Source organism: Pan paniscus, chromosome 16 (assembly GCF_029289425.2).
Source record: "Pan paniscus chromosome 16, NHGRI_mPanPan1-v2.0_pri, whole genome shotgun sequence".
NCBI classification, from domain to species: Eukaryota; Metazoa; Chordata; class Mammalia; order Primates; family Hominidae; genus Pan; species Pan paniscus.
The window spans coordinates 63,673,598-63,698,991 of record NC_073265.2 but is presented as its reverse complement, the minus strand read 5'-3'; the positions used below and the strand labels follow the sequence as shown (position 1 = coordinate 63,698,991).

The 25,394-nt window shown below is 45.7% G+C and overlaps 1 protein-coding gene across 4 annotated transcripts; it reads left to right on the top strand.

The window, feature by feature from the left end:
• The first annotated feature begins 9,394 nt into the window (after positions 1-9,394).
• Positions 9,395-25,394, top strand: UBL7 (ubiquitin like 7). Of its 4 annotated transcripts, none has more exons than XM_014341546.5 (11): positions 9,395-10,195; positions 12,466-12,678; positions 14,701-14,820; positions 18,997-19,079; positions 19,851-19,935; positions 20,512-20,569; positions 21,301-21,434; positions 21,695-21,744; positions 22,017-22,184; positions 22,770-22,892; positions 25,144-25,394. In XM_014341546.5, exons 1-11 carry the CDS (start codon positions 9,697-9,699, stop codon positions 25,279-25,281), a joined length of 1,671 nt encoding a protein of 556 aa, XP_014197032.2. In that variant the 5' UTR covers positions 9,395-9,696; the 3' UTR covers positions 25,282-25,394. The 4 variants fall into 4 exon arrangements, with proteins under 4 accessions (XP_014197032.2, XP_063452856.1, XP_003811153.1 ...); XM_003811105.2 differs by having other exon boundaries at positions 10,172-10,245; XM_008963476.3 differs by having other exon boundaries at positions 10,193-10,685.

Below are 25,394 nucleotides of genomic sequence, written 5' to 3'. Positions count from 1 at the left end.
AATTTTTGTATTTTCAGTAGAGAATACAAAATCAAGAAGTTAGGTTCTTTCCTAACTTAACGGTTTCACCTTGTTGGTCAGGCTGGTCTGCAACTCCTGACCTCGTGATCTGCCCACCTTGGCCTCCCAAAGTGCTAGGATTACAGGCATGAGCCACCGCGCCCAGTCTCTTTGTCTATTTTTATTTCAGGCTACAGGAGAAGAAACAGACTTACAGATGCGGTAAGACCTATCTTTATATTTCACAATCATTTTAGTGGACTCATAGTCTTTATTCTTTGAATAGTCTCCAGTCAAGTGAAGGGTTGGTGGAATTCCAGCACAGTGATTGATGGGTGGAATCATTCAAATTTTGATGGGGTCCTTTTTTGGGGTCTTCTATGTCAGGGGTCCTCAACCCCAGGGGGTTGGGGTTGAAGCCTTTTAGGAACCAGGCTGCACAGCAGGAGGTGAGCGGCGTGAGCGAGGCATCATCTGTATTTACAGCTGCTCCCCATTACTCGTATTACTGCCTGAGCTCTGCCTCCTGTCAGATCAGTGGCAGCATTAGGTTCTTACGGGAGCATAAACCCTACTGTGAACTGCACATGCAAGGGATCTAGGTTGCTCCTTATGAGAATCTAATGCCTGATGATCTGTCATTGTCTCTCATCACCCCCAGACGGGACCATCTATTTGCAGGAAAACAAGCTCAGGGCTCCCACTGACTCTAATTATGGTGAGTTGTATAATTACTTCATTTTATATTACAATGTAATAATAATAGAAATCAAATGCACAATAAATGTGAGGCACTTGAATCATCCTGAAACCATCCCCCAACCCTGGTCTGTGGAAAAATTATCTTCCATAAAACTAGTCCCTGGTGCTAAAAAGGTTAGGGACTGCTGTTGTGTTTCTACTTTTCCTTTTTTATTAGAGTAAAATACATATAACCAAAAATGACCATTGTAGCCATTCTAAGTGTACAATTCAGTGATATTTAGCACATTCACATTGTTGTGCAACCATCGCCACGTCTATCTCCAGAACTTTTTCCATCTTCCCAAACTGAAACTCTGTTCCACTGAACAAAAAATAATTCCTCATTCCCTCTTAACCCCAGTCCTGGACGACAATCATTTTACTTTCTGTCTCTATGATTTTAACTACTCTAGGTACCTCACATTAGTGGAATCATACAGTATTTGTCCTTTGTGACTGGCTTATTTCACTTAGCATATTAAGTGACATAGTTTTTTCTCTTGAGAACAGGGTCTTGCTCTGTTGCCCAGGCTGCAGTGCAGTGGCACAATCATGGCCCACTGCAGCCTTGACCTCTCAGGTTTAACCAGTCCTCTCACCTCAGCCTCCCAAGCAGCTGGGACTACAGGCACATGCCACCATGCTTGGCTAATTTTTAAATTTTTTGTAGAGATGGAATCTCACTGCCTTGCCTGGGTTGGTCTCAAACTTCTGGGCTCAAGTGATCCTCCTGCCTCAGCCTCCCAAAGTACTGGGATTACAGGCATAAGCCACTCCGCCCAGCCAAGCTTTTTAATCTTTCTGGATCCACAATTAAAAGCATAGCAACTGGGTGACAAAACAAAAAATCCATGGACAGTGTTTACAAAATAACTAGGTGCTATGGCCTGAAATCCCAGCACTTTGGGGGCCCGAGGCAGGTGGATCACTTGAGGTCAGGAGTTTGAGATCAGCCTTGCCAACATGGTGAAACCTTGTTTCTACAAAAAATACAAAAATTAGTCAGGTGTGGTGGCACATGCCTGTAGTCCTAGCTACTCGGGACGCTGAGGTAGGAGAATCACTTGAACCCGGGAGGTGGAGGTTGCAGTGAGCCAGGATTGCATCACTACACTCCAGCCTGGGTGACAGAGCAAGCCTCTGTCTCAAAAAAAGAGAAAAAAAAAAAAAACCTAGGTGCTATGGACTGAATTGCCCCCTACCCACCACAAATTTATATATTGAAGGCTTAACCCCCAGTGTAACTTCAAATGTGATTTGGAGATTGGGCTTGTAGGAGGTTATTAAGATTAAATGAGGTTGGCCAGGCGCAGTGGCTCATGCCTGTAATCCCAGCACTTTGGGAGGCCGAGGTGGGCAGATGATGAGGTCAGGAGATTGACCATCCTAGCTAACAGGGTGAAACCCCGTCTCTACCGAAAAATACAAAAAAAATTTAGCTGAGCGTGATGGCGGGTGCCTGTAGTCCCAGCTACCCGGGAGGCTGAGGCAGGAGAATGGCGTGAACCCGGGAGGTGGAGCTTGCAGTGAGCCGAGTTTGCACCACTGCACTCCAGCCTGGGCAACAAAGCGAGACTCCGTCCCAAAAAAAAAAAAAAAAAAAATGAGGTCATGATGGTGGGGCCATAATCCAATAGGACTGGTGGCCTTATAAGAGGGGGAAGATCTCTCTTTCTTCCATTACAGGCATCAAGGAAAGATTGTATGAGGACAGAGCAAGAAGGTGGCCATGTGCAAGCCAGGAAAAGAGCCCTCACCAGAAATTGAACACTGCTGAACTTTGATCTTGGACTCTCCAGCCTCCAGAACTGGGAGAAAATAAGTTTCTGTTGTTTAAGCCACACAGTCTGTATTTTGTTATATTAGCCTAAACAGACTAATATCAGGTGATGATATATCCCCATTAACTGCAAAATCCAAATTGGTGAGGACAAACTATCGGCAGCTGCAAGACTTGCGTGGCATCATCAGCTGTGCAGAAAGAAGCAGAAGGAAGCAACGCTACAGCTAACAGATCTGAGAATAGGAATTCCTCTAACTAGCCAGCAGGCATTCATTAGAAAGCTTGACTAATTTGCGAACAACAGCTGAAACTGGGAGGTTTTTTGCCCAATAGTGACTAAATGCAAGGGATCTGCTTTAACGTCTTAAAGGACTAGAGCAGCTCGGCCTATGTGAATCCTAAAGCTGGCATGCCAGGTTTCCCTCCAGAACAGGGTCTCATACTGAGGAAAAACTGCTAGAAATGGAATCAAAATTGATCAGGACAGACATAAATAAAGATGAAGAAAAGAGAAGATCCAGATAAAAATTAGGAAGGCTAATGGCCAGGCGCGGTGGCTCACGCTTGTAATCCCAGCACTTTGGGGGGCCAAGGCAGGCGGATCACGAGGTCAAGAGATGGAGACCATCTGGCTAACATGGTGAAATCCCGTTTCTACTAAAAATACAAAAATTATCTGGGTGTGGTGGTGCATGCCTGTAGCCCCAGCTACTCGGGAGGCTGAGGCAGGAGAATCACTTGAACCTGGGAGGGTGGAGGTTGCAATGAGCCGAGATCCTGCTACTGCACTCCAGCCTAGCGAAAGCGTGAGACTCTGTCTCAAAAAAAAAAAAAAAAAAATTAGGAAGGCTAATAGAGCTAAAGAATCTCAGAAAGCAAGCTGCCATATTTTTTAACACTACATTAAAACAATAGAGGAGGAAGCTCTCTCAAGTTCAAAATGCTACCCTGAACCACATCTCTTTTTAAAAGCATAGGAAAAGTAATTTCACACAAAAATGAATAACAGAAAATATATAAGCCAAATATCATACAAAATTATGATAAGAGAATAAGCAGCAGAATTATATTTCTATAAATAATAAAAGCATACCAATAAGATGTGAACAGAGAACAGATAAAAACTATAATCATCTATTTTCAAAATAAACTGAAATGTATTAAGAAAATGATATGGCCAGGTGCAGTGGTTCACGTTTATAATCCCAGCACTTTGGGAGGCTGAGGTGGGTGGATCACTTGAAGCCAGGAGTTTGATACCAGCCTGGTCAACATGGTGAAACCCCATCTCTAGTAAAAATTCAAAAATTAGCTGAGTGTGGTGATGCCCGCCTGTAATCCCAGCTACTTGGGAGGCTGAGACAGGAGAATCGCTTGAACTCAGGAGGCAGAGGTTGCAGTAAGCTGAGATCGTGCCACTGCACTCCAGCCTGGGCAACAGAATGAGACTCCATCTCAGAAAAAAAAAAAAGAAAGAAAATGATATATGAAAATACAACATCAAAAAGAACTTGGAGAACTCAGAAATGAGGTGACAGAACTCAGGAAAGAAACTTATAAATAAAAGAAAAAAAATAGGCCAAGCACAGTGGCTCATGCCTGTAATCCCAGCACTTTGGGAGGCTGAGACAGGTGGATCACCTGAGGTCAGGAGTTTGAGACCAGCCTGGCCAACATGGTGAAACCTCATCTCTACTAACAAATATAAAAATTAGCCGGGCACTGTGGCAGGCACCTGTAATCCCACCTACTTGGGAGGCTGAGGCAGGAGAATTGCTTGAACCTGGGAGGTGGAGGTTGTGGTGAGCAGAGATCACGCCACTGCACTTCACCCTGGGCGGCAGAGCGAAATTTTGTCTCAAAAAATAAAAAATAAAAAATAAATACAAAATGAAGACTAAAGTAAAAGGAACACAGAAGAAATAAATACAACAGATGATGCCTTAAGTAGAATGTAGAAAGGAGGAACATTTAAAAAATATTTTTAAAAATGAAGAAAGAGAAAAGATTTGAGAAAAGTGGCAGATATTGAAGAGAAACAACAAAGATACAACATATGGCTAACATGAGTCCTCTTAAGAACCAAACCAAAGCAAGAGAACGGAACTATTCTAAAACCTGTAATTCAAAAATCAATCTTTACTGAAATAAAAAAAATATAAATTACATTTTGGAAGAGAATACCACATAACTGAGACTACTGACCTAAAACAAACAGCACCAAGATGTAGTCAGGTAAAATGACTGGAAATTAAACAAAAAATTTTAAAAACTACCTGGGCAACCTGGTGAAAAGAGCAAGTAACTTGTAAGGGAAAGAAAATTAGATTTCTGTCATCAGATGAAAATGAAATATCTTAAGAAAGAAAATGTGAGCCAACAATTTTATATTTAGCAAACTGATTTTCAAGCATAAAGGCCACAAATAAACTGCTATTAATATGCAAAAGTTTAGGGAATATCATTCACAGAGAATATTGTAGTCCTTCCAGGAAATCCACTAAAGAACGGGTTCAGTAATAAAAACCACTGGGCCAGGCACAGTGGCTCATGCTTGTAATCCCAACATTTTGGGAGGCCAAGGCGGGTGAATCACTTGAGGCCAGGAGTTTGAGACCAGCCTAGCCAACACGGTGAAACTCTGTCTCTATTAAAAATACAAAAATTAGCCGGGCATTGTGCTACATACCTGTAATCCCAGCTGCTTGGGAGGCTGAGGCAGGAGAATCGCTTGAACCTGGGGTGGAGATGCAGTGAGCCAAGATTGCACCAATGTACTTCAGCCTGGGTGATACAGTGAGACTCTGTGTCAGAAAACAAAACAAAACAACAACAACAACAAAAACCAGTGGAAAGCATTAAACATGGAATTCTGATTTTATTTATTTATTTATTTTTGAGATGGAGTTTCACTCTTGTCGCCCAGGCTGGAGTGCAATGGTGTGATCTCGGCTCACTGCAACCTCCACTTCCTGGGTTCAAGCAATTCTCCTTCCTCAAGCTCCCAAGTAGCTGAGATTACAGTGCCCGCCAGCACACCCCCACTAATTTTTGTATTTTTAGTAGAGAAGGGTTTCACTATGTTGGCCAGGCTGGTCTCAAACTCCTGACCTCAGGTGATCTGCCTGTCTCGGCCTCCCAAAGTGCTGGGATTACAGGCATGCGCTGCCGCACCTGGCCTAAACATGGAATTCTTTGTAGTATTAAGAGAGTTAAAAAGAGGAAGGTAGAGTAATGAGTATAGGCTCAGATAATATACAGCACATCTGTTAAAATGGAGAGAATGAATGGAGGGGATAGAATGAGAAGGGCATATGCAAACATTTTTTTAAATGTCTCAATAATTATATTGGTGGTGATAGTATCATTAGTATTGTTATTTTGAGACAGTTGGGTATGTGATATGGGATAAAGGAAATGAAAATAGATATTTAAATACTGTTGTCCCTTATGTTCTTGAGAACTAGTATTCTCAGTGTGGAAGAAAGGAAATAAAGATGTAATATAGAAAATATTAAATTAAAATTCTGTAGTCTTACTTTGGGAGGCTGAGGTGGGCAGATTGCTTGAGTCCAGTAATTCAAGACCGGCCTGGGCAACATGGTGAAACCCTGCCTCCACAGAAAATACACAAATTAGCTGGGCATGGTGGTGCACAACTGTAGTCCCAGCTACTTGGCAGGCTGAGGTGGGAGAATCGCTTGAGCCTGGGAGTTTGAGGCAGCAGTGAGTCATGATTGCACCTCTGTACTCCAGCCTGGGCAACAGAGGGAGATCCTGTCTCAAAAAAACAAAACAAAAAAGAACCCATAAAACCAAAAGCCAAAACCAAACCCAACCTCTGTAGTCTTGAATTTGAAGTAGCAGTATAAATATTCTCTATTTATATCTCTATGGATATAGATCTCCTCCTAGCTCCATCCACTAATGTGGCTTACAAGTAACAAACAATTCAGTAGCAATAAGCATCCCTAGTGCCCAGATTGTGGTCTTAATATACAATTTCCCACAGAAAACCATATGAATTTCTTGAAGAAATGGCTAATTTTTATGCCTAGGGCAGGAAGTACAAGATTAGCTAGGAACTCTTGTCATGCTAGATAGCAGGGAGCTATCAAAAACCTCCAGGGTTATGTCAAAAGGACTCAAGAATCAAGTTGAAGAGGAGGCTCCATTGTTATGGTACTGTATTGGTCTGTTCTTGCACTGCTATAAAGAACTACCTGAGACCAGGTGATTTATAAAGAAAAGTGCTTTAATTGACTCACAGTTCTGCAGGCTATACAGGAAGCATGGCTGGGGAAGCCACAGGAAACATACAATCATGGCAGAACGTGAAGGGGAAGCAAGCACATCTTCACATGGCAGAGCAGGAGAGAGAGGGCAAAGGGGGAAGTGCTACACACTTTTAAACAACCAGATCTCGTGAGAACTCACTGTCATGAGAACAGCAAGGGGGATGTCTGCCCCATGATCCAAACATCATGACCTCCCACCAGGCCCCTCTTCCAACATTGAGGATTACAATTCAACATGAGATTTGGGTGGGGACACAGAGCCAAACCATATCAGGTACCATGAATGTCAACATGAGAAAATACAAGTATATTGTGGAAAATGAGAATCAAGTTTCCTACTATTGCAGAAGGGAGGTAAAATTATAGAGAAGAGGAAGACTAGAGGAAAATATGTGGTATTGGACTGGAATTTGAGGTATTGGTGTGAACTCATATTTTATATATACATATATATTTTGATATGTGTGCACATATATATGCTCACATATACACAGATCTATACATACATATACACATCTATATGCACACATATTTAAATATATTTCATAGAAATATAGATGAATGGGTGTGTATATCAATATTCATTTATTTGCTAGGTCTAGTCACTGAAATAGACTGGAAATAATGACATCTCAGTAGCAATAAACACACCTAGCATCCAAACTTGGCTTCTAAATACCATTCCTTACTAAAAGGAACTAAGGCTCTTTGGAGAAATGAATGATGTGACAGATGTCAAAATCTATGACATAACTTATGAAAATGGCAGAGAGATGATCAGCCTCCACCCAACTGGAATGGTTGATGAAAGCTGAATGAGATTGTAAGTTACATGGTATTATTGTATTTATTAATTTCTTGATTTTGCTGGGTTGTACTGTGGCTGTGACATAGAATATATCCTTGTTTTCAGGAAATACAGAAATACTTTGGGTAATGTCTGTAATTGGCTCTTAAACGGATCGGGTGGAAAAACAAAAGAACAATATGCATAGTGAGAGAGTGAGAGAGAAAGAATAATGAGGTGAATGTAAACTATTAACAACTGGGGACTTTGGGTTAAGGGTATGAGGGCATTATTTTGTAATATTTTTGCAACTGTACTGTAAACTTGAAATTATTTCAAAGTAAAAAGTCTCAAGAATATTTGAGCACAGGGGAAATATTCAAGCTAGGTAAAATATGTAGATTACTAAACAAATGTGCAGTGTAATCTAAATTTTGTTGAATATACATATTTAAGATTCAGTAAAATTATACTTTTAGAAGCATAAAACAATGTTAACAATTGTCATCTATTGGTGATAGAATAGCCATGCCCCTCTTAAAGCCAAAAGGCTAGCAGATATCAAGACCTACTCTAAAGTTATAGAAATCAAGACGTGTGACATTGGCACAATGACAGAAAAATACACCCATGGCACAGAATAGAGTCAAAAATTGACCCACACATACATAGTCACCGGATTTATGACAAAGCTGCCACTGAAATTCAGTGGGAACAAAATTTTTAAATAGTGCTGGATCAATTGTACACCCATATGGAAGAGATGACTCTTGATGTCTAACTCCTATCATATACAAAGATTAATGTGAAATTAATCATAGACCTAAATGTGAAAGATAAAATAACACAGAAGAAAACCTAGGATAGTATCTTCATAACGAGGGCAGGCAAAGATTTCTTACACAGGACACAAAAGGCACTAACCATCACAACAAAATTTCAGGCCGGGCGTGGTGGCTACCCGTGGTGGCTACCGCCTGTAATCCCAGCACTTTGGGATCACCTGAGGTCAGGAGTTCGAGCAGCCTGGCCAACGTGGTGAAACCCCATCTCTACTAAAAATACAAAAATTAGCCGGGCGTGGTGGCAGGCACCTGTAGTCCCAGCTCCTCAAGAGGCTGAGGCATTAGAATCTCTTGAACCCGGGAGGCGGAGGGTGCAGTGAGCCGAGATCGGCCACTACTGCACTCCAATCTGGGCGACAGAGCAAGACTCCGTCTCAAAAAAAAAAAAAAAGTTTTAAAATGAAATTAAATTATCTAATACCATTAAGAGTAAAAAAAAAAATCATGAACTGGGAAAGTATTCACAATATATAATTTTGATAAATTATGGAGCTCAGGTGCAAGTAACTTAGTAGGCAGGAGAGGAAGGAATCTAAAGAAGTCTAGTTAGGAAGGATTACTGAAAGAGGGGGTATATCTAAAAATGAGTAGGATGGGAAAGGGAGACTTTGGGAACAGCCATGAGTTCCTAATGCGCCCACAACATACATGGGAGTTATCCTGAAGATAAACTCCCTGAAGACAGTGAAAGCCATTTCAAAACTCCCCATATAACTTATGAGAACAGAGGGGTGATCTGCCTTTAATGTTAGGCCTTCTGAGATCCTGCGATCTGTTCGCTCTCCTCAGTAACATTACCCTGCTCAATTGCTGCCTTAATCCCAGGTCGCACATTGGAATGGCGGAATTCAGCGTTTACATTTACCCACACAGGATCAGCCTTCAGTTGCTACGATCAACTTCAGTATTTTCATATAATCACTTTTTTCTTTCCTTAGTTCTTGAATTATTAATTCCTTGAGAAGAGTCCAATCAGAGGTAGTCTTTCTTCAGTATTTTCGGTAATCCTAATTTCTGTGCAAAAAAAATTCTGTTCCATTTTAACCGTGCAGAACTTTCTGTTATCTAAAACACAGTTTCTCTATGAGAGTTCAGCGAAAATTCCCCTTCCCAAACTGATTCTATGAATGACTGTTAGATAAGCTTCACCACTGCATGTAGAGGGTGTACCAGGAACCCAAGTTAGTAGCTCTCCTCAAAGACCCAACTTTTGGAGGGGGTCATCGTCTGGTTCCTGGTATGCCTCCACAGGTAGGTCCGCCTCAGGAAGTCAGCGGCGAGGAGCACAGAAGAGGCTGCCTTCACCAACGGACAGCAGTTTTCATCGTGAGGGCCGTCGGAAACCGCTTGGATGTGTCTAAAGGGGCCGTTTGGGAACCGGCCCTTCTGAAGGGAAGGGTCGGAGTGGGAGGGGATCCGGGATCCGCCTTACGGCCAAGTGTCCAGCACCGCGTTCCAACCTGGCAGAACCGACGTACTTCATATGCTCCTCAGGGGAGCGCGGGAATCACCAGGCTGAAGAATGACTGGAAATGGGACCCTCTCCAACCAAAGCACCCAGACATTCTGGCGCCGGACATTTCAAAGAGCGCGGAAGCCACGCCTTCCCCCAGAACCGGAAGCTTTGCAACTAGCGCCCCTTGTAGACTGGCTGTTTATAAGGGGGCGGGGGCCACAGCGGGAACTGCAACTCCCAGAATGCAGCGCGGAATTTCCGGTTTCCGGCGAGAGGGCCAGAGTGAGTGTTTACACCGGCGGCACTGCGGCCGGGTTCCTTCCGCGGGACGGGTGAGGGCGCTGGGGCCTTGGGCAGCGCGGGCTCGATGTGTGTCAGCCAAGTAGCTGGTCCCACTGGAGCGGTGAGGTCGCCACCGGATAGTGTTCCTGCCCCATTACTAGCGATCTGTGACCTTGGGCCAGTGATTTTACTGAGTCTTGCTTCCCTCATCCGTAAAATGTGGCTAATGCCTGCCTTAGGGAACCGTTGTGAGGATTAAGTGAGACATGGTATATAAAACGACCTCCTTCTGGCATAAACTTGAGGTGGAAGATACCTTGAGGATGCTTGAAGGTCTGCTAGGCAGCTTCACAGCCTTTTCTTTCCTCTTCCCTATGAGAGGTCTCTTTGGAAGCAATAATGATGACTATAACAAGAACTTATCTTGCTTTGCAAGATTCTTCCGCCGTCAGAGTTTCTGATTTATTTTCTGGGGTTCCATGTATGCCAGGTATGGGGACAAGGATGACGAAAACTTTAGTCTTTTGTTTTCAAGGGCCTTCAAGAATTGGGGTGGAGGAGGGGGCAAGCAGATATTTGTAGCCCTTTTGTTCTGAGGGGATGTGGGAACAACAGAGGAAAGAGAGGGGACTGAGGTTATTGAATCTGTGTTAGTTTCGGTAGGAGTTTGCTAAAAGGCCAAAAAGGGAAGAGAAATTACATGCAGAGTTAGATGAGCAGAGGTGTAAAATAGGGGAGAGCTTTGTTATGAGTGTGTACTTACATGTTGTGGAGGCCCTTTGCAAGGGTAGGGCTCTGTTGGGGAAGGAGGCTGGCAGGGAGTTTTGTAAGCCAGGCGATGAAGTTTAGACTTAATTTATATAGATGGTTTAGAGGTATTGGAAGAGATCTTTTTTTGAGGGGCCGGGGTGGGGCAGGGAGGGACGGAGTCTCTGTCGCCCAAGCTGGAGTGCAGTGGCGCTATCTCGGCTCACTGCAACCTCCACCTCCCGGGTTCAACCAATTCTCCTGCCTCAGCCTCTCAAGTAGCTGGGATTACAAGCGCCTGTCACCACGCCCTGCTAATTTTTTCTATTATAGTAGAGATGTAGTTTCACCATGTTGGCCAGGCTGGTTTCGAACACCTGATCTTAAGTGATCCGTCCGCCGCGGCCTCCCAAAGTGACAGGATTACAGGTGTGAGCCACCACGTCTGGCTTTTTTTTTTTTTTTTTTTTTTTGCGACAGAGTCTCTCTCTGTCACCCCGGCTGGAGTGCAGTGACGTGATCTTGGCTCACTGCAACCTCAGCCTTCCGAGTAGGTGGGACTACAGGTGCGCACTACCACGCCCAGCTAACTTTTGTATTTTTAGTAGAGACGGGTTTCACCATGTTGGCCAGGCTGGTCTTGAACTCTTGAGCTTAGGCAATCCGCCCGCCTAGGCCTCTCAAAGTGCTAGGGTTACAGGCATGAGCCACCGCGCCCAGCCCGACATTGGAAGAGTTCTAAGCAGAGAAGTGACTTGGTCAGATCTGTGTTTTAGAATGATGGGTTGTGGCCAGGCGCAGTCGCTCATGCCTGTAATCCCAGCACTTTGGGAGGCCGAGGCGGGTGGATCACGAGGTCAGGAGATTGAGACCATCCTGGCTAACACAGTGAAACCCCGTCTCTACTAAAAGTACAAAAAAAAAAAAAAAAAAAAAATTAGCCTGGCGTCGTGGCGGGCGCCTGTAGTCCCTGCTACCTGGGAGGCTGAGGCAGGAAGGCAGGAGAATGGTGTGAACCTGGGAGGTGGAGCTTGCAGTGAGCCGAGATCGCGCCGCTGCACTCCAGCCTGGGCAACAGAGCGAGACTCCATCTCAAAAAAAAAAAAAAAAAAAAAGAATGATGGGTGTTGTTAGGTGGCAGCATAGATATTTGATAGGGAGAGGCAAGAGGCAGGGAACTTGTTATAAAGCTGTTCTACTGGTTCAAGCAACAGTTGAAGAAAATTGGAAAAAGGGGCATACAGAAGGGAGAGGGTTAGATGATCTCTCTCACAACATTCCTATTAGATTGGATGGCGTTTTTATGTCCACGTTAGGGATGAAGAAAGTGAGGCCTAGAGAGCTGTCCATCACAGTATGAGTAGAGAGAGAACCCCAGATTCTAGTTCTGGCCTCCTGATGGTACGCCCTATGCTTCTTCAACAGTGTCACATTGAATTGTCTTTCATTCAACCCTTTGGTGGGTGGGGGTGGAGTAGAGTGGTGGTCTGTCTTTTAACCACTGAGGTTTTGTTCTTTTACAGGGAGAAAGAGAGAGCGCGAAAGAGAGAGGATGTCTCTCTCAGACTGGCACCTGGCGGTGAAGCTAGCAGACCAGCCACTTGCTCCAAAGTCTATTCTTCGGTTGCCAGAGACAGAACTGGGAGAATACTCGCTAGGGGGCTATAGTATTTCATTTCTGAAGCAGCTTATTGCTGGCAAACTCCAGGAGTCTGTTCCAGACCCTGAGCTGATTGGTGAGTCTCTCTGGACTGGGGTTGGGCTGCTGCTCTGATCTCTTTTGGGGGAGGATACTTCTGGAATTACAAGAGTAAAGTAAGGGCTTGGGATTTGTTGCCTCATAATGTTAACACTCCAGGGAAGTGAGTGTTGGGTAAATAGAAACACAAATCATATAATGAAACTATTGGTTGCCATTTCAGCCATGTATTATACTGAACTACCTTATCACCAGGTTCTTTATGACATTGTCTTGTTTTTTGTTTTTGTTTTTGTTTTGCTCTGTAGCCCAGGCTGGAGTGCAGTGGTGCGATCTCGGCTCACTGCAACCTCTGTCTCCTGGGTCCCAGTTCAAGCAATTCTGCCTCAGCCTCCCGAGTAGCTGGGATTACAGGCACACACCACCATGCCCAGCTAATTTTTGTATTTTTAGTAGAGACATGGGATTTCACCATGTTGGCCAGGCTGGTCTTGAACTCCTAACCTTGTGATTCTGCCCGCCTCAGCCTCCCAAAATGCTGGGATTACAGGCATGAGCCACCGCTCCTGGCCAACATTGTGAATGCTTTTTCTGAAAGAACAGAAGTTTGGAATGAGTTAGGGAAGGAGAAGTTGGTCAGGGGAGGCTCCTCAGTATATTTGAGGTAGGTCTTAAGGGATGATTAGAAGGATTTTTGCTTGGTTGATTGAGTAAAGGAAAGGCAGTAAAAAAGAAAATGAAAGTGGCGTGGGCAGTCCAGGTGGAGGAGGGAGGAATTTAAATATAATTAAATTACACTGGAAAGGTAATTTATAATAGCTAAAGGATCCAACTGGCAAGAAAGATGTTTTCAGTCATACCTGGATTGGGTTCATCCTATTTTGTTGTTTTTCCATTGATTTAAATTGGGCAGCCTCCACAATGTTAAACTCCAGAGCTTTTCTGTGGATAGATTCTATGTGAATCCTTTTTTTTTGTTTTTTTTTTTTCTGAGACGGAGTCTTGCTCTGTTGCCCAGGCTGGAGTGCAGTGGCGAGATCTCAGCTCATTGTAACCTCTGTCTCCCAGGTTCAGGCAATTTTCCTGCCTCAGCCTCCTGAATAGCTGGGATTACAGGCCCGCGCAACCACACCTGGCTAATTTTTGTGTGTGTATGTGTGTATATATATATTTCTTTTTTTTTGAGACAGAGTCTTGCTCTATTGCCCAGGCTGGAGTGCAATGGTGTGATCTTGGCTCACTGCAACCTCCGCCTCCTGGGTTCAAGCGATTCTCCTGCTTCAGCCTCCTGAGTAGCAGGGATTACAGGCGTCTGCCACCATGCCTGGCTAATTTTTGTATTTTTGGTAGAGACGAGGTTTCACCATCTTGGCCAGGCTGGCCTTGAACTCCTGACCTCAGGTGATCCACCCACCTCGGCCTCCCAAAGTGTTGGGATTACAGGTGTGAGCCACCGTGCCCGGCCCTAATTTTCATCATGGCCCAGGTTTCGCCATGTTGGCCAGGCTCCAAAAGTGCTGGGTTTATAGGTGTGAGCCACCACATCTGGCCAGATTCGATGTAAGTCCATTTTATGAGTTTATATTTGCAAATAGTTGTTGAAATGTATTTGATTGGCTAGGCGTGGTGGTTCACGCCTGTCATCCCAGCACTTTGTGAGGCTAAGGCAGGAGGATCGCTTGAGCCCAGGAGTTAAGAGACTAGTCTAGGCAACATGGCAAAACCCCGTCTCTACAAAAAACTACAAAAATTAGCTGAGTATGGTGGCATGTGCCTGTAGTCCCAGCTACTCAGGAGGCTGAGGTGGGAGAATTGCTTGAGCCCAGGAGGTTGAGGCTGCAGTGAACCGTGATGGTGCCATTGCACTCAAGCCTGGGCAACAGAGTAAGACCCTGTTTTCCAAAAAAAAAAAAAAGTATTTATTAAGTTATTGAATAAGAGTATCTTTTAAAACATGTATCATTCTCCAGCTATCTAATCAAAATAAGGTTCTCAGGGGACAAAAACCATCTAAATTTGTTTTGAGGAGCAAAATATAAGTGGACAGTTCTTTTTTTAGATCTGATCTACTGTGGTCGGAAGCTAAAAGATGACCAGACACTTGACTTCTATGGCATTCAACCTGGGTCCACCGTCCATGTTCTGCGAAAGTCCTGGCCCGAACCTGATCAGAAACCGGGTGAGTGAGGGGCAGCCCTTAGGCAGGCAGAGTTTCTGTAATATCCGCAAGGGAAGGGTCTGTGTGTTCTTGAGGCACAAGCCTGGGTGGAACAAAGGGATGATTTACTGAGCTGATGATAAATGATATCTTTATTACTTATTGGATTAGACCATGCTGATAAACAGAGTCCAATTTTGACCTCCTTACTGCCAGCATCAGTAATGGAAGATTTGTTTCTCCATTTTGTTTTTTGTTTTTTGGTTTTTTTGAGACAGTCTCACTCTGTTGCCCAGGCTGGAGTGCAGTGGCACAATCTTGATTTTGGATCACTGCAACCTCCGCCTCCCAGATTCAAGTGATTCTCATGCCTCAGCCTCCCGAGTAGCTGGGATTACAGGCATGAGCCACCATGCCCAGCTAATTTTTTTTTTTTTTTTCTGAGACGGAGTCTCACTCTGTCTCACAGGCTGGAGTGCAGTGGTGTGATCTTGGCTCACTGCAAGCTCCGCCTCCCGGGTTCACACCATTCTCCTGCCTCAGCCTCCCAGGTAGCTGGGACTACAGGCGCCCACCACCAAGCCTGGCTAATTTTTTTTGTGTTTTTTAGTAGAGACGGGGTTTCACCGCGTTAGCCAGGATGGTCTCGATCTCCTGACCTTGTGATCTGCCCGCCTCGGCCTCCCAAAGTGCTGGGATTACAGGCGTGAGCCACTGTACCCGGCCTTCAATTTTTGTATTTTTAGTAGAGACGGGGTGTCTCCATGTTTGTCAGCCTGGTATCGAACTCCTGACCTCAAGCCATCCACCCCACCTCAGCCTCCCAAAGTACAGGCACCATTCCTGGCTTGTTTCTCCACTTTCTAAGTTTGTCATCCACTGTTTCCTAATGGGATAGGGAGTTTGTGTCTACTTAAACTCCTTTAAGTTAACAGTTTATTTTTCAGTGATACAAAGTAAACTTTGTATCCTTTTGTTATTATTGTTGTTCTCATTAGAAAAAAGCTGGAAACTTTTGGCACTTTCCTAATGCTGCAGTTTGTTCCCTTGTTAACAAATCTTCCTACAAACTGCCTCAGGTGGTGATTTGTTCAGTCAGCTAACTGCTCTTGCTATACTGGTATTTTCCTGAAGATATTCAAAGAGTATTTAAATAGCTCTTGGAGAAAATATACAAAGCCTCAGATGCCTTTTTGGTTTATAAATAGAAGGTGCTTGGAATTCATGATTTAAATTTTGCATGTGTGTTTTAAAAGCCTCCCTAAGAATAAAGCTAAGCTGTGTAAAAGAGATTAGCTTTGTTACACTGGCAGGTTGACATCTTTTTATAATGTTCATGATTGCTGTGACTAGTTATCAGTTTGAAATTTACCCCCCTTTCAGTTCTAACTGTAAAAGACAAAAATGTCTTTCATACCCTGATGGGAAGTGAGAAAGAGGAACAGAGTTCCTGACATCCAGAGGTTGGCCTGGCACTCACAGCCAGGCCCTGGAGTCCTTTTGGGGAACATGAACAATTGTACAGATCCCCAATAGCAGTCAAGGCCACTCTGAGACCACTATGGATTAAGACAAAAACAAGATCCCTATTATTGCTGAACAGAAACACAAAAACATGAGCATTATCCAAACCACAAAGGTGACCAAGTATCTTTCTATCTTGGCTGATGAGAGTAACAGCTGCTTCTTTGCCAATTACAGCTTCCACCTTGCTCTAGTTTTCCTTCCTTCTAGGTAAGAGTTATTAAGATACTCAATTATAAAATCACTCCCACTGCCCAAAAGCATCCTATCCAGAGTAAAACCTCACTTCTTTAAATTTTTCCCCAAATCAGCCAGACAAAACCAAAATCCTGTAAGAAGTCCTTTCTGGCTGGGTGCAGCAGCTTACGCCTGTAATCCCAGAACTTTGGGAGGCCGAGGTGGGCGGATCACCTGAGATCGAGAGTTCGAGACAAGCCTGACCAACATGGAGAAACCCCGTCTATACTAAAAATACAAAATTAGCCAGGCATGGTGGTGCATGCCTGTAATCCCAGCTACTTGAGAGGCTGACGCAGGAGAATCGGTTGAACCCAAGAGGCAGAGGTTGCAATGAGCCGAGATCACACCATTGTATTCCAGCCTGGGCCACAAGAGCGAAACTCTGTCTCAAAAAAAAAAAAAAGTCCTTTCTAATATCCTCTTACTGAGACAGCCCACGGTTTCCTGTGGTGTGCATTCTTCTCTCTGTACCGAGCAGTAAACCCAACTTGTTTAAATACACATATGCCCCTCAGCTCTTTGGCTGGAGGGCATTAACAGAAGGAAAATAACATTTGTGGCTTCTGTGAGCCAGGTTTTTTCCCTTTTATACCTCATTTAATCATTACAGTGGCCCTGCAGGGTAGGTAACAGCATTAGCATCTTATGGAGGAAGAAAAGGGTTAGGGCATTTATTCAAGGTCAGCTACTTAGAAAGTGAATGCAAGAGCTGGGATATGGACCAGGGGTTTTCCTGGCTCAAGAGGAAAACCATTTCCACTGGGCTGGCTGCGTTCCACTTCTAAAGGATGAATTTAGCTCAGAGATCTTACAGTGACAGCCATGGCTCTTAGCTGAATAATGGCTTAAGATATTAAGAGTCCTTTTCCTCCCACCTTCTACCTGGAGGATTATTTTTGAAACAAATGACCTTTTTATTGGAAGGTTACAATAAACTTTTAGATCTGTGAAGAAACTGTTTTGTGACAGTGTTTTAGATATTTGCTCCTTGAGTGCTTTTCTTCACAAAGGAATCACATTTTGTGTTCCCCCACAGATTAGGGCCTATAGGAGGAGAACCCACTGTTGTCTGTCTTCCCACCTGGGTCTCTTTGGTAGTTCTCCATGGCGGGTTACAAATCCCTTCAGGACGTCACCTTAGCCTGCTGTTTGAGCTGGAATGTGTACCCCAAGCTCCAGCCACAAAGAATGACTTGCTGTTTGTTCAAAGCACCACATTCTTTTATTCTCCCATGCCTTTGCACATGTTCTCATTTAGGCTTGGAATACCTTCACCCCCCCAGTAAATATCAGCTCTCTCTTTGATACCCATTTCAAATGGTCTCCTCTGGGAGGCAGCTGTCTGTCTTCACCCTCCCTCTCAGTGGTGGCTGTCTGCCTTTGTGTTCCTGGTACCCTAGCTGGGATCCACGTCTCTGTTGAGGTCTTCAACGTGGCATTTTGTAATTGTGTATTTGATGTAGTCTCATTTCTCCTCCTGCCCTAAGAGTTCCTTGATGGCAGGGGTTCTTAATTTTTCATATTCTAGTTCCTTGCCTAAAGCCAGGCATGGAGTAAATGCTTAGTACATGTTTGTTGAATGAATAAATTAGGTAATTTACTTAAGATGACTGTTTTTCAAAAGACAGCCTCATGATCAGGACTGTCGATAAGGATGTGGCTGCCACCCTGAACCCCAGGGGTGCTATTCACCTTGCTTTGGGAGTGGTGCCCTGGAGTTGGGCAGTACAGTCAGTACAGTCACAAGTAGTGGTCCTTCGTGAGGATAACCATACTTTAAAAAGTGTGACCCAGGGCCGGGCATGGTGGCTCACGCCTGTAATCCTAGCACTTTGGGAGGCCGAGGTGTGTGGATCACTTGAGGTCAGGAGTTTGAGACCAGCCTGACCAATATGGTGAAACCCCATCTCAACTAAAAATGCAAAAATTATCCAGGAGTGGTGTTGCACACCTGTAATCCCAGCTACTCGGGAGGCTGAGGCACGAGAGTTGCTTCAACCAGGGAGGTGGAGGTTGCAGCGAGCCGAGATTGCGCCACTGCATTCTGGCTGGGCAAGAGGTGAGACTCTGTCTGAAAAACAAGGCATAAACACCAAAAAACAAATGTTATTAGTCTAGAATTCCTGCAGTGGTATGTTGATCAGAGCACTATTTTTCATGTGGTAAGAGTCTCCTCTGCTGCAACTTGAATTTGTTTGTTTGTTTTATCTGTGGAAGATGCTTACAAGTGAATGTAAAGATGCTTACTAGCAGTTTTCACATCCGTGGCACAAATGGGTTTTTCTGAGCGGGCACTCACATTCTTAAGGGGTGATGAGGGAAGGGAATGCACAGACCAGGCTGCTCCTTGGCACATGCTGAAATGATGTTGCCATGTCTGTGGCAGAGACAGGACCTGCGCTATAGGGTAACTCTGAGTGTCTTGTCCCCCAGAACCTGTGGACAAAGTGGCTGCCATGAGAGAGTTCCGGGTGTTGCACACTGCCCTGCACAGCAGCTCCTCTTACAGGGAGGCGGTGAGTGTGTGCTGCGGCCCCCAGCCAGGACTGTAGGAGAGGGTGTGAACGCTGGCTGGCGAGTGGTGTGGAGTGGGAGCTGGAAGCCCGTTGCCATGGCAACCAAGAGTTCCTTGGGGAGTTTTTGCCATGTCTGTGGGCCTCAGTAGAGCCCTGTCTTTCCCCAAAGAGCCTGTCTCAGTCAGGCGTTGTTGATTCCCTCTAATGATAACGATACAACCTGCCCGTATGGTGACAGCCAAAAGATCCTCATACTGTTTCTGCTGGGCCTCATTCTTTGACTTTGGCTGAACTGCCTGCTTACTGCCCCTTGACCTAGATGTCCTCACTGGGGAAGTGGGCTGATGTCTTTCTGTAGGAGAGTTGAGAGGCAAAATTAGTACAGTTGTGAACTTAGCGATATATACAAATATGAAATAGTAATTGTACAGAGATTGAAAAGGACTTTTGGAACCTAGAGAAACCTTTGTTACCGGGCTTGTAATGAGAGCTTTTATTTTGGAAGCATTAAACTATAGGTGGGGAAAGGGAGCACAGAGATTTGAAGGTTTACTGTGGTCTTGCCTTTTTTTTTTTTTAAATTGTTTGTTTCCCCTCCAGTAAGCTAAGATCTTAGAGCAAAAAGAGGTTCATCTGTTTCCGGGGCTATTGTTCCATTGTGGTGATGTACATGCAAGCACTTAGAGGGAGGAAGTCCTTTGGCAGAGTGTGGGCATTTGATGAGTGCATTGAGCTGGTTGGAGTGCTCAGCCCCCCCCATTTCTCCTGCAGGTCTTTAAGATGCTCAGCAATAAGGAGTCTCTGGATCAGATCATTGTGGCCACCCCAGGCCTCAGCAGTGACCCTATTGCTCTTGGTAAGTGCAGGACTGAATTTGAGGAAATAGGAGTTGTCGGAAAAGGAGAAAACAGGAGAAGACAATTCCTATAAAGAGACTTGGACTATCTTTTGAAGAATGACTGGTCTTGGGGGAAGAGGGAGAGTAATCAAGGTGTGTTTGATATACCCAGCCCTTTAAGAGCTCTCAGTCCCACAGAGAGATAATGGCTTAACTAACATCGTAAATAAGAGTATGAGGATGCCAAATGAGGATAGCAGTTAGCCCACATCACAGCAATCAGGGAAGGTGTCCTGCACACCCTGAGTAAGGGAAGAACCCAGAGATACGGGAGAAAGAGACAGGTGTCTTGGTACCCAGTCTGTGATGTGACTAAAGTGCAGGGGAGGTGGAGAGCAGGGGACCATCCTCACTAGAACAAGATGAGGAGTACCTGAATTGTATTGCTTGGCGCTTTGCTTCCTCTACTTCTCATGAAGATTGGCTTGTTGTCCTGTGTCCCTGTTGAGCTGGTTGCTCTGAGACGCAAAGCCTCTTCTCCCTCCTGGATCTGGCTGATTTCCTTTCTTTGAGGTGAGCTCTGCTCTTTTTCAGGGGTTCTCCAGGACAAGGACCTCTTCTCTGTCTTCGCTGATCCCAATATGCTTGATACGTAAGTGTACCTGTCCTATTAGAGGGTACCTTCTCTCTCCTCGTGCTCAGGCCAGAAGCCTAATTGTCACCCTGCAGTCTGCTCTGGGAGCCCATCCATAGTCTGTCACCAAGTCTACCCTCTAGATACATCAGGGGGTGAGAAAGAACAAAGCCCAAGAGCAGGGCTTTTGTCAAGAGTGTTGGGAGGAAGCAGGATTCTGAGGGAAAGGGTCTTGCCTGCCAGGCTCAGTTTAGGTTTCATGTGGTAGAAATTAGGGAGCTTTTCAAGGATTTTAAGCTGGCGAAAGGAGAAGCAGGTGTACAGATCCGTAAAGTGTCAAAGCTAAAAGGGACATGTCCTCATTTTGCAAGTGAAGAAAACAGCCCCACCCTGGGAAGAGAAGGGACCTGTCCAGGGTTGCCTGATGTAGTAGTGGTGCCTAGACCAGACACTCCTCATGTGCTCAGGCCAGAACCCTGAGCCTCCCAGGCTGCACCTTTCCCATCATGCCTTGCCTGCGGAGAGGGTGAAGAATCTGCAGTGGACCCCAGGAATTGAAGGCCTTGCCCCCGTTGCTGGGGGCAGATCAGCAGGAGGATAAAGCTTCCTGGTGGAAGATGCTAAAGACCGAGGAATTTGAGAGCAGGCACAGGTGGCTGCACTGTTGTGAGGGGGCACCCAAAACTCCTGTCATGGCTGAGGGTGCTTTTTTGGAGTCACCCTTGGGTTTCTTCCTGCTTCTTTCCTAGGTTGGTGCCTGCTCACCCAGCCCTCGTCAATGCCATTGTCCTGGTTCTGCACTCCGTAGCAGGCAGTGCCCCAATGCCTGGGACTGACTCCTCTTCCCGGAGCATGCCCTCCAGCTCATACCGGGATATGCCAGGTGAGCGCCTGAAAAGCGTAATGTGGGCCCCTCAGGAGCCGGCAGTGGCCCAGGAATTTGCTTTACTCAGCAGCTATGTATAGCGTTGGCAGAGGGCGTTCCTTGGGAACTCTCGGTTTGAGTCAGGAAGTGCATCTGTCCTGTAATTTTCCGAGGGGAGAGATGAAAATATGAATTTGGAGAGTAACTTGAGCTGAGATTCTGGAGCTGCGCCTGTGCCTTTCTGTTCTTCCTCCTGAAATCTGTTCGTCCTCCTCCAGGTGGCTTCCTGTTTGAAGGGCTCTCAGATGATGAGGACGACTTTCACCCAGTAAGTGGCCTGCCTGCCTGCCTGACATGCTGACATGTGGGGGAGATGGTGCTGGGAATGAGCTGCATCCTGGGACCTGGCACTCCCAAGGCTGGGAGATGGACATACGCCACTGGGGGGCCAAGACCATGTCATACTATTTCTGCTTTTGGATTCCTTTCTGAACCTGGGAACTTAAGAGTTTCCCCAAGAACTATTGCTGGAGGTGGGTGGAGTTCATCTGGGAGTTTCACAGTACTGCTTCCCTGATTCTGAGTGTCTTCTTTCTCCAGAACACCAGGTCCACACCCTCTAGCAGTACTCCCAGCTCCCGCCCAGCCTCCCTGGGGTACAGTGGAGCTGCTGGGCCCCGGCCCATCACCCAGAGTGAGCTGGCCACCGCCTTGGCCCTGGCCAGCACTCCAGAGAGCAGCTCTCACACACCGACTCCTGGCACCCAGGTATGAAGACGGGGCCGGGAAGATCAAGGCTGGGCCCCCAAGGAACAAGCTCCCCAGCAGTAGAGTAGACTTGCCTTTGCTGACCCTGGTGCTAGATCTAGTTTAAGCTGAACCCTGGAGTCCTGGTGGGGATTTCTTACTGCAGCTTGAGTGACCTCCCCTTCACTTGCCTTGAGGACTCAGAAGTCTAGATTTTAACATGATCCCGAGTAGTCCCCCCTATTAGTTCAGAAGACTCTTCCCGCACACAATATGCCCTTCCTCATCCCTGACAGGGAGCAGACATCACCAGCTTAAGCATTTCTGGGTGACAAGTCACTTCAGCTTTCAAGGCCATCTCTCCCAGTGCTGCAGTGCTGGGGTCCTAGGCTGGGACAAGGGGCTCAGTGCAGAAGAGAATGGAACCTTTCCTGCCCACATAGAGAGCTTCTAGGTACCTTTGTTTGGTTGTCTTATGGCAGGTCTTTGTTGGGAGGCAGAAGTTGGGTACCTCAGGAGTGCTGTGAGGTGATAGGACAACAGCGAGCATCTGCTATAAGATTGAGATGGCTCTGAGGGTGGCACTGACCACTGATTTGTCTCTAGGGTCATTCCTCAGGGACCTCACCAATGTCCTCTGGTGTCCAGTCAGGGACGCCCATCACCAATGATCTCTTCAGCCAAGCCCTACAGCATGCCCTTCAGGCCTCTGGGCAGCCCAGCCTCCAGGTCAGTCTTCTCCACGTCTTGGTTTCCATGTGGCTTCCTTGTTATTTTGGATGCCCAGCCTTTGTTTTGCTCTCTGGGGGTCCTTCACACCTGGCATGCTTCATTCTAGGAACAGCTGGAGCATGGCAGTGGGACAGGTGCAGAGTGTTCCTAGCAAGGGCACACTCTCAGACCATACACAGTGGTCACTAGGCTTCTCCTGCCCCTAGTGACCATGGCCTGACTCCCTAGACCACCTGGCTTAGATAATCATGGCCATTTCATTCATTCATTCAGTGATCATTGACTGAGCATGTGTATACTAGGCCTGAGTCCAGATGCTGGGCTAGTGGCAAGCTGGTTCTCATCCCTGCCATGGAGGGGCACCAGGCAGGTACTGAGCTGGGGAGCAACAAGGCAAGAAACCCAGCTGCTTGAAGTAAGGGCCTAGGTCAGACAAAACTTTTCTGAGAGAGGGGTATTTAAGCTGATTGTCAGAAGAATTAGTTAGAAGTTAGCTAGCCAGGGAAGGGGGTTTGAGGTAGGAAGGGGCTGATTTCCAGGTGAAGACAGCTACCTGTTTGTGCACATGTGTGGAGGTATATGTGACATACTCAAAACTACAAGGCTAGGATGCAGTGTCCAGTGTAGAAGATCCGCAGATGGGGCTAGAGAAAGAGCAGGAGCCTACGAGAGGGGCTCGAATGCCAACCTGCGGAGATTAGACTTAATGACTTGATGTAGCAGTCACCAGGGATCCCTGGGAGGCATTGATTGATTGATTGATTGATTGAGACAGGGTGTCACTCTGTCACCCAGGCTGGAGTACAGTGGTGTGATCACAATTTACTGTAGCCTCAACTTCCTGGGCTCAGGTGATCCTCCCACCTCAGCCTCCCGGGTAGCTGGGACTACAGGTATGCACCACCATGCCTGACTAATTTTTTGTATTTTTTGTAGAGATGGGGGGGTCTCCCTATGTTGCCCAGCCTGGTCTTGAACTCTTGGGCTCAAGCGATTCACCCACCTTAGCCTCCCAGAGTTCTGGGATTACAGGTGTGAGCCACCATACCCGGCCCATGGGAGGCTTTAAGGAGGGGAAAGGTCACCCTAACAGCTAAGTGGAATACCTGAGGGGCCAGCATTGTAGTTCACAGCTCCATGCATGAGCGGTTTGGTTCACGTCTGTTTTCCTCTATTCCACATAGTAAGCCTATGGGTAGAGCATCATCCCTGGAACTTGTCTGGGGTCATAAGGCCATGAAGTCGTAACGATAGGGTTCAAGCCTGTGTGGTTTTCACTGTTCCATGTGGTCCTTGTGGACAGTGAGGGAACAGAGGCAGGATTCGTGAACAACTTGTCTTCTCCATTCTTGCATCTCCCCTGTTGCTAGATGCCTGTTTACTTTATTCCCTAGCTCAGAAGCTTTCACTGGTTCCACCTGGCCTGTAAAATGAATTCAAATTGATCTGTGTGTCTTTTTTTTTAAGCCCTCCACGTTCTCATCCCTGCCTGCCTCTTTGACTTTGCTTTTCTTCCCCTTTGCATTGCCTTCTTCCCACATGTGAACACGTTGTTTTCCCTAAATTGTGCTCATCCCTGCTGTCATGAAATAGAGATATTAATGAAGCTATGAAAGTACTAGAAGAAAATATGGGTGAATTTCTTCAAATCCTTATAGTAGGGAAGGGCTTTCTTGGCCGAAACTCAGTATCCAGTAGCCATTAAATAAAAGTTATGCATTTTGGGTTTGTAAAAGCGAAAAATTTAAAACATCTCTTACAGTCCACAAATAGATATACCTAATATATACCACAAAAATTTAAGACATTTAAAAAAAGGTGAAAATTTCTGCGTGGCAAACCAAACCAAACAAAAAACCGAAGCAAAGTCCAAAGGCTAACAAACTGGGAAAAAAATCTGTAACACTCATCACATAAAGAGCAAAATCTTGCTGTTGTGTGTGTACACATAGCAAGAGAAAGAAAGTAATTTAGCCTCTTGGAATTCAGACAGTGAATAATTTGTACATTCTCTTTTGATCCTTATGCCAAGAATTTCCTTTTTTTATTGTAAAACTTTGGATTTGTTCTCTTAACCCTCAAGCCTATCTTTTAGTCTTCCTAGAAGCACCGTGTTCTGTGGAACTCAGCATCAGCAGCTTTGCTGAGGACTCCCCCATCTTCCTTTCCTTCCCCGGAAAGCACAGACCTAAGTGAGTCTTCACCAGATCCCAGCTAACAGCTTCTGCCCATTCCTATCTTTCCACAGAGCCAGTGGCAGCCCCAGCTGCAGCAGCTACGTGACATGGGCATCCAGGACGATGAGCTGAGCCTGCGGGCCCTGCAGGCCACCGGTGGGGACATCCAAGCAGCCCTGGAGCTCATCTTTGCTGGAGGAGCCCCATGAACTCCCTGCTTCCCCTGAACCCCCAGCAAGTTGCAGAGGCTACTGCCCTTGGGAGGCACTCATGAAGGTGCCTCCATCTCTCCCTTCCCCAATATACCTGATGGTCAACTCTC